This window comes from Sturnira hondurensis, unplaced genomic scaffold (assembly GCF_014824575.4).
Source record: "Sturnira hondurensis isolate 20B ecotype Veracruz unplaced genomic scaffold, ASM1482457v3 Scaffold0000880, whole genome shotgun sequence".
Taxonomy (NCBI): domain Eukaryota; kingdom Metazoa; phylum Chordata; class Mammalia; order Chiroptera; family Phyllostomidae; genus Sturnira; species Sturnira hondurensis.
In genome coordinates, this window is record NW_028073511.1 from 10811663 (window position 1) to 10826732 (window position 15070).

Consider the following 15070-nt stretch of genomic DNA (forward strand, 5'->3'; position numbering starts at 1 on the left):
TTATCTAATCAGCTTTTCTTCTCTTTCTTAAATAAAACTCCAGTCACTGTAAGGAAATATTAGTCAGTTTTTAAACCTTTTTCTTCTCTCCCCCCAAAATGCAAGGGAAAATGGAGGAGGGGTGCAAGTATTGAGGGCGTTCCACCCAGAAGTTAGCTCTGCTACCCAACTGAGAACCAAAGGGGGGGGCAGTTTTAATGTATGCACAGAAAATTGTAAACATGTAAAGAACTGAAAGCTTCACGCTGAGTTGTGCTATGCTCCATTTCCTTACCATTTCCTGCTGTCGCTTTAAACCTATCTTAGTCATCTCTGGGTTCCGTGAGCAGGAACAGTGTGCTCATAATTACTAACAAATCAACCAGGCCCTGTTGCTTTCTGGGTTTATTGATAAACTGGAGGAAAGCAGAAGGGAAAAGACTAAGAATAAAATATAGGGTTAATCAGCTGAGCTGAACAGATGTGAGAATGGAGGGGAAGGTAGATGATACCAGTACCACCATGGACTTAAAGGAAAGTTGGGACAAGAAGGGTGTTAGGCTCTAGCCTAGGTGACCAGTGATAAGGTCAGGGTGGAAAAGAGGCTTATAACCTGAGAATGAGAAAATAGAGAATAGGAATATGATTGATGCTTAAATTAAAAAATGGACATATCTGAATCATGTCCGTTCAAATAGTTGTCTAGGGATGAAAAAACAAAAACCAGTCCACCCCCACCCTCAGACAGCAGTGTGTTGACAGAAGCCGACTGGATTGGTGATATTTAGTTGATAATGCATATGCAGAGGAAGGTACAGCCCACAGGAGGGAGCAATATACATTCCCGGAAGGAAATAGCTCTTGTCTGGTAAATCAGAAAATTAGCAACAGTGAAGTTAGAGAGCAGGTTACAAAGTGTCTCTAAAGGCCTGGCTTTTTAAGAGATTTGGCGTCTGGGACTTTGAGAAGCAGATAAAATTCCAATCCTCAGGAGATATTCAGTTATCTGGGAACTAGGAATGAAATTAACTGCTTTTAGCTTAGTGGGTTTTTTCCTGTTAAAATATTCTTAATATTTAAACATAAAAATGTTGTGGAGTTCAAATATGAGTTTTTATACACTTTATTCATACAGTTCATACCTTGTTGAAAATACAAGGGGCCACCTACATTTTGGAGAACAGTGTTCCAATGCTCTGTAGTGTCAGTTTCCATGACCACAAATTGACCACGAATCTGAAATATGGACATCGGAACCCCTGTGAGGAATGAGGGAGACTAAAACGGATATGGATGCTGTTAAAAAGAATTAAATTATAGATGTTCCCACGCCGAACACTGACTATTAAGTGAATTTAACTCCATAGTTTACTCAAATTTAACTAACACTCACACTTCAATTTTTCATTGGGTCACTCTCATATGAGAAGCAACTTCACTGATGACAGAATATGATGAGGGGAATGAGTAAGAAGGAGCCTCTGTGTAACTCACCACCACCACCATGTCCATGCGCAAGATCCATTCCGTGGCCTAGCATCACTCATCTGCCATGGAATAAGGTCTTGGACCCCATGGACAGAGCCAGAAATCTGAAAACATCTGCTCAGAAGGAGCAAAAGGGAATGCTTCAGTCCACAAACCTACTGTCCTAGGAAGCCCATTCCCCCAATGTCTTTGTAAAATGCTCACTACAATTAATAGTATCTGAAAGTTTTGGGGCCTCTGGCTTTTAGGAGTCTCTAAACAATCGTGGAGGTCTGAAATCTGTGGTAGGAGAATCAGCTGTTACAAAAATGTGATGGCTAGTTTGTTCTATACAAGGGAAGTTACACAATTTGTTTGACCTACAGAGTTCTAGGTCCAGATGGCCCAAAGGGCATCTCTTTCCACTACCAGGATTATAGGGCGAGACAGAGTCTTTATTAAGAGGGTGGATGGAAGCCTTCTTTTTCATGCCAAATGTATGTTTCAGTGAATCCCCTGGACTAGTGACCAACAAATGCTCTTTCAATATCTGGAGGCTTCATAACCCAATGGAAGAAGCTAAGGCGCAGGGCAAGTCAGAGGGAAAAGCTGCCTGCCCAGAACCTTCTAGAGCCTGCAGAAAGAAAATGGGGTATTGCAGTGTAGAAGTCCAAGGGAGCAAGGGTCGCCAGGGAACTGGGAGGCTGACCACTCACTGTTCCTCATCCCCAGTCTTGTGGTTCTCCTGAGCCCCGCCTCTTTCTGAGATACAGATGACACTGAAACAATTAAACAGAAATGCAGGCTGGAGAGACTGAGTGCGCCTGGGTAGCAGTGGCAACCAGCTGTCAGCTCTTATTAACTTCTGCATAAAACATACCTTGAGTGTGGTTTGTTATCAATTACTTGCCGAAATGAAACAACTGGGGCAAGGCAAGACTGCAGCTCATATGAATTAGAGTGATTGGTTGATTGATCAGGGCACCTGTTGTAAATCATAACCGCTCCAAACAATCACCAGCCGGTGCTTTGCTTTATGTTAATTTGTAAACAAAATTCATGTCACTGCAGAATTGCTTTCACTGGAGGGAAGCATTTGGGTTCATTTCTAAATGAATCTGTTGTTATGATGTAGGAAAGACTGGGATCCACTTTAGAGGAACGAGCAGCTTTTTGGGGCCCAGCCTTCCCTCGTAATGGTATTACTGGGCTGTTCTTGGACACAGCATCTGATGGGCCTACCCTCCGGATCCGCTCCAGCGATGATGCTCTCCAACAGGGAAAGAGGGAAGGGCTCCCATAAAGATCCTTGGTATTACCATTTTCTACCATTCACAGCGATAATCACCTTCAGGTTTCACCACCACGTGTGGTTATCCTCGGGAGACAGATGAGGAAACCAAGATTCAGAGAGGTTCAGTGAGATGTCTAAGGTCACACAGCCAGCATGTGATGGAATAGGATTTGCCTGGTTTCAAAGCACAATCCAAACTCTGGGTTGCATGTTTTATTGATTTGTGTCTCCATCAGGGTGTGGGAAGCGACACTCAGATCTCTACACACACCTGGGGTAAATTTCCAGAGAGGTGACGGCTTTTCCACTTGTTCGTACACAGAGCTCTGAACGCACCGCAGCACCCCTGGAACAAACACTTCCTCCTCCAGCTTTCCACTTAGCGCCGGTCCTGTGGCCTCGTCCCTGTTCAGGCACCTCGTCCCTGTTCAGGCACCGACACATTCTGTCAGCCGGTCACCAGAATCGAAACCGGTCACCTTTATGGCATTTTTTTCTCTCTCTAGTTCCGGTTCCTCCCAAATCTGTGACTTCTCTGATGATGAATAAAGATGGCTTCCTGGGAGGCATGTCCGTCAACACCGGCGAGGTGTTTTGCTCAGTCCCCGGCCGTTTGTCTCTGCTCAGTTCAACTTCAAAGTACAAAGTAACGGTGGGGGAAGTTCAAAGACGGCTCTCGCCCCCCGAATGCCTCAATGCGTCTCTCCTCGGCGGGGTCCTCCGAAGGTAAAGCTCCCCCAAACTAGTTTTTAGGGGGTGGTAGAGGAGGGCTCGCGTTGAAACAGCCTGCAAGCCGGACGCGGTTGCCTAGCAACTGGAGGGCCACCTCGCAGAGCGCGCGGGGAGTCGCGGCTGCGGCGCGCTCCGGGCCCAGCGCGCGATCGCCGGCCTCTGACCCGGCGCCGCAGGCCCGCGCGGCGCACGTGCTCCCTGGCTCTCCCACTGGCCCTGCGGCCGTGGGAACTTCCCCTTTCCGGTCTCTGGGTCCGGCGTGCGGCCCCCTCCTAGCCCTAGGGCACTTCCAGGGCGTTCTCTCCTGAGTGACCCAGGAGCTACACACACTTATCTAAAACCCAAGTTTCACGGAGTAACCCTTTGCAGTGTACTCTGATTAATATCTCTATTGTATTAAATTGTAGTTGCCCGCTAAGCTGGTCACAACCCACTAATGCACTGCACTCCACAGTTTGGAAAACACTGCTCCAGACTTGAGAGCAATACTATCACCAAGAAAAACAATAATACCACTTTAGAAGTATTAATAGTTGTTCATTGGGAACTAAGATGCTCTCCAATATTGGAGAAAGACGGTCCATAGACTACTTGTGAAAATAGAGGAGGCGATGGCTTTTATCTTAGGATTTAAAGCCTCCCCCCAAGTCCCTGCCAACTCCTGAACTCTTTTGTTAGTGCCCCTGATATGAGGGTGACATTGTATGAGATGCACTTTTCTAGGTAGCCTATTTCAGGCTTTGAAAGTCCCGTTCTATCCTAAAAGCGGCTCTGTGAACAATACAGAAAGAGAGGTCCCAGTCACTGGTTCTTTTCTTGTATTTTTGCCCCGACCTTAGCGCATACAAGGAGAGCCTTGGGAGGGAGTAAGGGTGCGATCCCCAGGCTTTTCTCATTTTGGATCTTCTAGCTGTGCTCCACTTCGGTTCAGTTTTCCAGTGAGTCCTTTGAGCCCCAGAGTGTGGAAGTTTCTTTAAATCACCCCCAGGCTTTGAGCGTGTGTGTATAAAACTTGCTGTGAGATTAAGTGAGATAATATAAAGTGCTTATCACATAACTAACCCCCCTAAAGTGTTAGTTTTACAGTTATGATTACCATCACCGTTAGTTTCATGTTTCAGTCTTCCTTTCCCTTTTAACCTGACTCCACTTTATGGCGACTCTTGACCCCTTCCTTGCAAAGCCCACCTGTTTCAGCCGGTGCCTTCTAGTCTCCGAACCACCCAGTTCTTTCCTCTGCTCTGCACGGTCGTGCTCGCCCAGGTTCTGCTCACCTATCTGGCTCCGCCACAGGGAAAGAGCTGGTGTGCGTGCATGTGCAACTTCTACCTTCTCTAGACCCACAACCTGCACCGTAATTATTCCCATCTGCTATCACTTTTCTCACGAGATTAAAAAAAAAAGAAAACACTCAATTTTTAAATGCTCTGTGTTGCAGAAATTAAGCCAACCTCAGCAAACTATCAGCAAATAACCAAAGGGAAGTGGGGCGGGGTGGGGGTGGGGAGGAAATGTGCTAACCTCAAGTTAAAACCTCTTCAAGCTCCACTGGGCTTTAGATTGCTAAGCCTAAACTTTGTTTCAGGAACACTCCGAGGTTAATCAGAATGTTAATTCTTGCAATTTCAGAGCCAAATCGAAAAATGGGGGGAGATCTTTGCGAGAAAGGCTAGAAAAAATCGGTTTGAATTTACCCGCGGGCAGGCGCAAAGCAGCAAATGTCACGTTACTCACCTCCCTGGTGGAAGGTAAGCAAGACGTGTGGCCGTTTCATGAAGCAGCTGAGCCTAACTGTCAGCTGAAGACTGACATTGTACACATTTCATGATTAACTGGAAATCATTGCAATTGTTGTGCCCTTGTGAGTGGATGTCAAGTGACTGTGTGAGGGAAGTTCAAAGGTCTTTTTACTTAGAGGAAGCCAGCAATTGTAGAGCGGCCAAGGAAGTGTGTGAAGGTCCCTGTGCTGTGGCGAGTACGCAGGTCCAGCCTCCAAGCCAGTGCAGGGGTCACCTCTGTGGCCAGGTACAGGACAGAGTGTCTGAAATACCCTCTGAACTCTTGCAAGAGGAACTCGGTAAACAGCAATCTATTGTATACCCCTTCTCCTCCCCACATTTCACCTCTGCATCAGTAGTGGAAAACATTGTCTATTTATGAAACTGTTATTACATGCATAATCCCTAATGGCTATTTTAAAACTTCTGTCACTCCCAGAGCCCTATATCCTGCTGATTGATTAAATGGGACTTATCCTTATTGAAATACAATGTAGTTAAGGCCCACAATGCCTAGAAGACTGGGTGGGAGGTGAAGAGACATGGAGGGAGTCGTGTATGATCTTCAATCTAGATTCATCAGTTGTGAATTAAAGGAACATAATTATAATAAACATATTATGATTTTGATGTCGGAGATGATACTTGTAGTATGTAAAAAAGAGGACCCCCTGCACTGTCTAGACCAAGAGGGTCTGATTTTGAATTTGTGGGATGGGGAAAGGATAGGAAATACAGCCAGATAGTCTTAGTGGAGGAAGTTGTGGAATTATCTCTAGAGTCTAACAGGTAGGTTTTTTCCTTCTATTTTTGTGGGTGGGGTATGATGGCACTCCTCTGGGGACCTGGTTTTTGGAGGAAGAGATGTTAGAATATTTAAGCAGCAACCATAAAGTCATCACATTTCTAGGCACTGCATTTTGCCAGCTCTAAGGCAAAGTTGCCTAGCCCAAACTTCATCTCCAGGGACAACAGTCACCAAATATCCAGACCGCACTTATTAGCACTCGACTCTCCGCCTGGGGCGGGGGGTGGGGGGGTGGGGGGTGGGGGGGGTGGGGTTCAACTTTTCACCCTTCAGGGAATTGGTAATATTACAATCCCCATTTTGAAAAGCAGTCCAGGTAATCTCAGCCTAAGACAAGGATTTGGATGGAGAAGAGAGGAAACTGAAATTCCAATATTTTGTTGGCAGTTTTCAGTTTTATGAATCGTTCAAAGTACCACGTCTAAGTTTTTTGTTGTCACTGTCATAATGATGATTTGAAGTGAGAGATGGTCCTTTAAAGTGAGAAATGTAGCTATGGGATCACTCAATGTATTTCTTTTTCATGTTTGGGATCTTCCCTGGGATCCCTGAAGTGGTGCTTTAAAGGGTAATAATGCCTTATATGAGAGAGACTTCCACACAAGCTGCGGAATCTCTCAGATATCTAAGTTTTCTATTGGTGGTGTCACTTTTGTACAGTAGAAAGTCCTTAAGTAAGAGGAGGATGACAGGGAACTCTGAAAAGAAACCTGAAAACTAACTAGCTGGTAACAGGCAAGGGAGAATAAATATGTCACTGCTGGTTAGAAATACTCGTTCCATATACATTTTACACATAATCTTTAATATAGGTAGACATCTATACATACACATTTATGTTTGGATGTGTTATTAATAAGATATTTTACTCTAATACAATAATAGGAAGATACAAAAGATAGGAAGACTTCTACATTTATTTAAAATGGTATAACAGATGCTACCACGAAAGTGGTATCTGGCTTGAATATCTACCCCAGGGTCTAGGTGCAGTTGTAAGGTGGCTCCTGAATATATCGATCCAGTTGCCCTTAAGACAAAGCACGGCGTGTGGGAGACCTGAAGCTATCCAGGCAATGTCTGACTAGGACTTGGCTGAAAGGATGATCAGGCAGAGTGTGGACAGACAGGCCGGAGCACAGTTTCTTCTATCAACTTCAACTACAGCCTGAGAATCATTTTTATTTCAGGCATCTGTCACACCTTTGCTTCTGGCCCCCCACTCCCCAACAGCTGGTCTCTTCTGTAAATAATAATTGACTAGGGGGTCTCTCCTGCCCAGGGATGATGACGGACTGAGTGCTGATTATTACCTCTGCTGCTTTTCATTTTATTTTATTTTTTCAGGAGAAGCCGTTCACTTAGCTCGGGATTTTGGGTACATCTGCGAAACAGAGTTTCCTGCCAAAGCTGTTTCTGAGTATTTGAACCGGCAGCACACGGACCCCAGTGACCTGCACTCCCGAAAGAATATGCTGCTGGCCACCAAGTGAGTGTCGAAAATCCTTGACTTCTACCCTGCTGACTCACCTGGCTTGGGAGGAGGCGGAGGGCAGGGCAGTGCAGACGACCTCCTTTTTTGGGCAGAGAGAGTGATCAGCGGTGGAAGTAGCCTTGGCAGGCAGCCCGTTTATTGCTGGCTAGGAAGCTCTCCCTCTCAGCCTGCCGCCCCTCCCCGGAGCTCCCCCCATCCGGCCTCTGCCCCGGCCAGTTGATGGTGGCTGTGGCTTTGTCTCTGCCGCCTCTTTTCCAAGTTTCTGGAGGAGGAGGGCTTTACGAATCTGAATTCAGACTTTTTAGATTTCTCTTCTCCAACCCGGGGGATATCAGGCAGATCTTTTCCAGGTGGGTCCTTATTCAAGTTATTCCATGGATATCTACATGCATATTTCTGCCTGGGCTTCACCTCTCCGCGTCACCACCACACAGCCACGTGTGCTCGCTTGAGTGTCTTTATGTCACCCACGTGTGCCCGTCCCTACCCACAGCTCTAATTACTCTCTTTCAACGTTGCAGTTTGGCATCTTCCACAGACATAAAATTTACTACAACTCCAGAGGGGAAAATAGTAAATCTCCGGCTAAATTTAGGTCTAGAGCTCATTTGAACTTTTACAGTGGGTTTTCTATTTATTTGATTTACTCCTGTCTTTGGCTTCCGTGTCATATTGTTGGTGTTTTATGGCCGGCGAAGGCCTGCAGTGGGCGGCGCTGCGTGCGCCCGCACGTTTCTCTTGCAGGCGCGGCCCAAACAGCGGCGCTCATTTATTTAGCGCTGGAGGACGCGGTTTGTTCCGTTGACAGCGTAATTTAAAGAAATATATGGAAGGCTGAAAAATCATTTGCTCAAATTTGTCCAGATGTTTTTGAGACGTGATTGGAATTTGATTGCCCCTTTCCGCAGGGTCAAAAAATATTAATGTCCCAGAACTTTAATTGCTTACAGACCCTGGTTTGGGCTTTGAAGATTTAAAATGTTTGACTCTGAGTGTTTGTTCTCCCCAGTTCAGAATTTCCTTTTTGGCACTTCGGTAATGAGTACAAACTTAAGGAAAGACTTTAACCATCTCTTCCAACGATCAAAACCTGGCACCCATCCTGTTTTTACAAGGTTTTCCTCTGATGTAACACTCAAAATATAATAGATCTTTGTCAGTAAATTGCCTTCCTACTCTCCACCCTGGTGGTGGGGGCCAGTTGGTGCCTTATAAAAAGGTAAAGGTACTTTGAGAAGGAGGGGGGGGGTGCGGAATAAAACCAAACTGTATAAATTGGATGACAGAATTCCACAAATGACATTTCCCTAAGGAATGCTTGTAACTCTCACCTTTGAAACCTTGCGGCTTCTCTTAGGCCAGCACTTCTTAACCTGGGGTGAGTGTCAGAATCATCTGGGGAGCTTTTTCAAGACATTTATTTGTGAGCCTAGACCCAAGTCTCCCGAATTGGAATCAGTGGAGGTGGAGGCCTGAATGTGTACATTTGAACCCCACAGGTGATTCTGAGGTACCTCTGACTTAAGAAGCACCCTCTTTGGATCACAACTGTTACCAGTTTCTTCCTGAGTGTGAGGATGTATGTGTGCATTTTGAGTGGAGACACCAGTAGAAAGAGGGTAGAGAGAGAATGCTTGTTAGTGTTCTCTACCCACCAGCCTTAAAATCAAAAATCTTTCAGCCGCTGCACCTGAGGGTGGGGGAGGAAGTATTCTCTAAATTAGCCATTCCTCTTCCTGGTGGTAATCTCCTGGGAAAGGATGCCTGAAGGTCCCTCATAGTGGCCTCCGGTTGCCTGCCCCTGTTACGTGTTGGCCAGGCCAGGTGTCACCAGCTGTCTGGTTATCCCAAAGGGGCCTGGGACTGGACTTGTGTAGTTTTTTTTTTTTCTCACCACCCACCACTGATGGAGGCAGGTTAATGGGATGAGCCCACCAATTGGTAAAAGGCTGTGTCTTTTGGGATGCCATGGCTCTGACTGCCAGCAGAGTGAAGCCATTGTACCTTCAGGGCTAAAAGTCTCCTGTCCACCTCTTATATTAAAACTTTCTCAAATAAGCCCAATCCATAGTTAGGCCCACAGGATTTCTAAGGCTGGGAGATTCCTCTAAATGGTAGGTGCCTTGAGGAAATAAAAAACCTTAAACAAATAAAAATCTACCCTCCCCTGTGTCTTAACCATCTACCTTTAGGTTTTATTTAAACAATGTAGGAACCCTTTTATATTGACAACAATTCTGTTGTACAAAGATTTTCAGTCACCTACACTTGAAAGGAAAAAAGGGGGGAGGGGAATGCCTCCCTTCCCAAATACCGCAGGTAAACAGATTTTTGCTTTGAATGGAATCAGCATTCTCTCCTGCAATAAACAGTTGCTCGCCCCGGGCCATGCAAGGCTCCAGCAATCTGCTTCTGTGCTAGGGACAGGCTTGTGGCCGAGGGGCCTAAATCTTTCAAGGCTTTTTGAGCCTGAGCACCAAGAGAGGCAAGGGCGAGGAGGGGAAAGGGCTTTTAAAGGAATTGCCAGGTAGAGCTAAACATTACTGAATATTCCAAATCAATTGCCAAAGCCTAGCGGATTTCCCAAAGCACAGTTATACAGTCCTGGAATGAAGGAAAAAAGACTGGAAGGTGGAGGGTGGGGCCTGCTAGACTTTGGGATGCGAGGGGTGCATAATCTCCCCACCCCCGCTTGCTTTCCTTCCAGCCCCAGCTGCTCTAGAAGCGCGAGCACTGGCAAAGGAAACAGAGCGGAATCGCTCACATTAGCCTCGCTCTTCGGTGAGCGGGCGCCTCTGGGCTTGTGTGAGCCTCTCCTTTCTAATGCCAATGACAAGGACACTAAGGGTGATTTTTTTTTTCCTGCTCCTCTCCCACACCCCCGCAGGCAACTTTGTAAAGAATTTACAGATCTGCTGGCGCAGGACCGGACGCCCATAGGCAACAGCCGGCCCAGCCCTATCCTGGAGCCTGGGATCCAGAGCTGCCTCACGCACTTCAGCCTCATCACGCACGGCTTCGGCGCCCCGGCCATTTGCGCCGCGCTCACGGCCCTGCAGAACTATCTCACCGAGGCGCTCAAAGGCATGGACAAGATGTTCTTGAACAACACCACCACTAACAGGCACACGTCTGGGGAAGGCCCAGGTAGTAAAACTGGCGACAAGGAGGAGAAACACAGGAAATGAAAAATGTTTAAAAGGAAAAAAAATGTTTTAAATACAAAAGGAAAACAGAAAAAATAATTTTAGCTTTAAAATATTGGATTGGCTTTGGAAGAATTATATTAGGTAGAATACACATACAATCAAAATTAAAACAAAAAAAAGCTAAGTAACTTAAAAACTGAGGCGCACAACGGAGCAACAGTATCGGTTCTCAGTGTCTATTTCAAGATACACTTGGAGACAACCGTCCGGATTGTCCACTTCGGTTCTTTCGAGCTTAGTAATTCTGATAATAAAAGAAAACCATGATTTTTTCCCCTTTGGAAAATAAACATAAGACTAAACATGAGAAAACGCTAACTTATTGGAAGAAAATCGGAGAACTGTTGGTGTCAGTGCTTTGACAGCTGGTTGACTGAGACGCACGAACTTTTTAGTTTTTAATATTTTTTTAGGATATTGTCTCGCAGTCCCCGCCCTTTTCCCTCACCTCACTCCTCTTCCAAGTACCCTTTTCTACGTTGCCTTCCCTTCCTCAAGCTGTCACGGGAATCTTCCAGGATGAACGCGAGTGTGGTTAGCCCTTTTGCGTGGTGTTTCAGTCGCCTGGGTCCCGCCCCGCCCGCGTTTTAAACTCACCGGTGCCCAGCTCCCCCGACCCCACCCCTGCCGGGCTGTGCACACGCTTAGGGAGGGCGAGGGCGGGCGCTGCAGGAGGCCCGCGGAGATGCAGGCGGTGGCTGCAGTTTTGGTGGCGCCGCCAAGCAGTGGCCTCCGCAGCTGAGGAAAATCCGGACCAATAAGTTGATTCAGACTCATCATCAGTTCCTTTCAGAAAATGTTACTAGTCCCCAGCCTTGCCAGCATCGGCATACAGAGAATCTCGCATTTGTTATAATATTTGTGTCATCTACCAATTTTAAGTATAATAGTAAAAAAAATATGAATACGTTGATTAGTATGTAATTCCTTCGGAGGGGTATGTACCATTTCAATTCTCTTCTGTTTTCCAAAGCTTTGCCCGCATGGTTTATGAGCTTCTTCAAAGAGGACTGGGGCTTCCTACACAAACTATAAGGTACAGAGAAAAAAAAAAATCCGATCCCTTTTTAATCAAAGCCTGTGTGTCAGCATTCTGCAGGTGCACTTCTTTAAAGAAGCTCAAAGGGAATAATTTAGAAGTGGCCAATAAGAGATTGAAGCAGCTTTGAGTCGTTAGTTGCTCACAGATACCTCAACACGAAGTTCTGGGGGACAGGGTGTGCTGCAAAATGAATTTTAGGGAAGAAAAACAAGGGTTCTTGGAGTTCAATATTTTAACAATATTACCTTGTCATTAAAATGGATTCTGTTTCCTTGGGCTCTTTGGCGATTGCTGTTTTGGCGGGCAAATGAGCAGCTTTGGGAGTGGTCATGGGGAGAAGGGCGGTGCAAGCTTCTGTGTCTAAGCAAAAATTGCTTCCTTACAAGATGCTATATGAATGAGGCACGTCGCCCCGCCCCCGGGCGTGCACTTGTTTTGGCGTATAATGGTAAAATAATGCAAAGTCAAAGAAGATGCTTTTCAGCTTTGAACTTACTGTCTGGATACACTGGGACTATTCCCAGTGAGTAAAGTTTCATGCATTTAATATTTCTCACTTCTGGCAGCCCTGCTCCTTTCTGGGGCTTCACCGGAGCCTTATCATGAAATAAGATCTGGAACCCATTGTCCCCGCCCTCCCAAAAGCAGTGGGAAATCCCCAGGCGAGGGGTGAGCTAGGTCTCTGAATTTAGTATCCATACAGGCACCTCTTTATGCAAAGTAGACATTAGGGCTTTTGCTACATCCCTTGAAGATAAAGATCCAGGTATCTGTTCCACAGGGTTTACAGGGAACACCCTCTGGGACTTTCAGTTTTGCCGCTCAGATGGGTCTTGGGCTTGGTGGGCAGGGGGAGGGGGTGGTGTGGAGGGGTTGGGTTTAGGAACCTGTTGAGAGCTTTGCACTGATATTTTTATAGGGGAGGGAATTAGGGAGCTGGTTTCAGGTCACCAGGAGGGCCAAAGTATAGGTTACTGTCTCACTTCTGCCTACTTACCACCAGCTCCTTTGGGGGGGTCTCAGCCCTAAAAGAGTTGAAGGAGTACCAAGGTCGGGAACTAGACCTTATGGAGAATGTAAACACTCCACCTCTTCAGCTCAGAAGCCTGCGCCTTAGTCGGAGGGCGTGGCCATTTGCATTAGATGTATTCTGATTGCGAAAGGCCAGGAGAAACCACACTGAAAACCATCATCTCCTTTCCTTGCAGGGCAACGCGCCCCACGCGTGTGACGTGCGAGGGACGCGATGGACGCGCCTTGCTCTTACTGTGCAGGTCCTGAGAGCATGGGGGCCACTCGCGCCCAGTCGTGTTGAGGACATAGAATCAGCCGCTGCAGGGGCCGCGGGCCACATGGGCCTTTGCTGCTCTCGGTCTGATCTTAAGGGCTAAGGCGACCGAGATAGCCCCATTCTCCAGTAGGTAATGGGGCGGCGCCCTGAGGGCTGCAGGCGGAGAGGGGTCTCAGCGCTGCCCAGGCGCTTTGCTACCAGCGGCCACCCCGAGGCGCCTGCTTCAGGAGGGCGAGCGCCCTAGAAATGTCCAGAGAACCGGAAGCTTCCTCCGGCTTTGCCAGGACGAAAACTCTCTCCATCCTCAGGCTCCTAAAGGCAGGTGATGGGATAGAAATGGCCTTACTTGGCTACACAGACTTCCATGGCCCTCCGCCACTCATTCGTGCGCCCCCACCACCCCAGCGGAGCTGAGTACAGGTCTCCTCCGCCCCACCACAACCCCAGTGGTGGCAGCCCACTGCCTCCTTGCCTTCCCTCACTTCTCCTTTTACAGAAGACCCCCGCCCCTTTGCTTTCGTTAGCCAGGCCCTCTATGTTTATCTCATAATTGAGTTATTAAAAGATTTGGTTTCCTTGGGCCCATAAATCAATAAACAGTAGGATTAATGCAAGAGTTTGCCTTTTAAATCAAGGGAAACATTTAAAGCAAGCCTTTTTGAGCTTCGTTTTCAAACCAAGCAGGTGAACTACCACTCTCCCCCCACCCTCCTTTTTTTAGACAATTTATAAGGCCCCGTGCCCCCTCCCAAATGCTCGGTCCCAAACCAAAATGGCTCAAGGTAGAAAGGAGTCCAGATGTGGCAGCGCTGCTCTCACACATTCTACTTCGCAAGTTCCTCTGGACGTTCTGCAGGTCTTCTGACCATTCTGTGCCCACCACTGCCTCTTCCTGCAGGAACTGGGCATCTCCCCAGGAGCTCCCCACCCTAGCTCCGCCAAAAAAAAAAAAAAAAAAAAAAGGCGATCCTGGGTGAGGATTCTGTATTAAAGTGATCTTGAACTTCTCCCCCAAACTGGGAAGGTACCCACCCCTGCCTCGCCCCAATTATCTTGCATTTTCTCTCCTCCTGTCAGGTTACACATCCTTAGCTTTTTTTCACCCCCACATAAAGAACCTAGGAGGCTTTTCAAAGACTGGACTCTTTTATTTTCTTTGGCCGAGGACAATGCTTTCTCTCAAGCAATTATTTCATATCCTAAGAAAACTTTAGTCCAATGGAAACCCTGAAACCCTGAACTTACCTACACACTGTTCCTCCAGTTCAAAGCCTTACTTAAAAGGGCAACACATTCTTACTTAGAGCGTTTATAGAGAATTTGTCATCACATCTGATACGCTGTATGCACAGCACATTATATGGAAAGGAAATAACCTAAACCATCTGATGTTGCCTCAAGAACCCAAATTGTGTTTTCCCCTCCTGTGCCAATGTCTGTTAAATTGTCGGGGGGGGGGGAACAAGAAAGAAGAAAAAATATAAAAATTCATTTTTAAGTGGACTGAAAACTATTCTTTAAATACCAAAATTGACTCCTCTGTTGAGTTGGTCTCTAGTTCACTAACATTGTTTTGCCACACAATCAAGAAATATCAATCTATTGACTCTTCGGGAGAAGAGTTCTGGAAGGTATCCATGTTAAGTTTGTATATATTTATTTATGCTTAATTTAATGGGAATGTGTAAATATGGCGAGCAAGTAGTTTGGGATTATTTATCTGTGAATCTATACCTCTGTGAATGGGTGGTAAAAAAAAAACAAAAAACGCTTGACCCTAGATAGAATGCTATCTGAATTTTTCTGTTCTTTATAGACAAACTGTTATGGTAATGGGTAGAAATTGGTTTATTGTCCAGTGTTGATCTGATTTACATAAATAAAAGATCGTTGTGTTTTTGTTGCGTTTTCATCTTCAGTTTCTTAAATATGGGTATATGGATATTGTTTAATTCTACAAGCAGAAAATAACACC

General features: G+C 46.2%; 1 protein-coding gene across 6 annotated transcripts in view; it reads left to right on the forward strand.

Annotated features, from left to right (window-relative positions):
• Nucleotides 1-14729, forward strand: part of TFAP2B (transcription factor AP-2 beta) — a 28888-nt gene extending 14159 nt beyond the window's left edge. For 2 of the 6 annotated variants that reach the window (XM_037054692.1, XM_037054705.1), the window contains 5 exons: nucleotides 3247-3466; nucleotides 5102-5220; nucleotides 7406-7547; nucleotides 10441-10700; nucleotides 13013-14729. In XM_037054692.1, the coding sequence (XP_036910587.1) occupies nucleotides 3247-3466; nucleotides 5102-5220; nucleotides 7406-7547; nucleotides 10441-10700; nucleotides 13013-13035 (764 nt within the window). In that variant the 3' untranslated portion in view covers nucleotides 13036-14729. Of the gene's footprint in view, nucleotides 1-3246; nucleotides 3467-5101; nucleotides 5221-7405; nucleotides 7548-10440 lie in introns of all 6 variants that reach the window. The other 4 variants (XM_037054677.1, XM_037054701.1, XM_037054676.1 and 1 more) reach the window with 3 other exon arrangements.
• The last annotated feature ends 341 nt before the right edge of the window (nucleotides 14730-15070 follow it).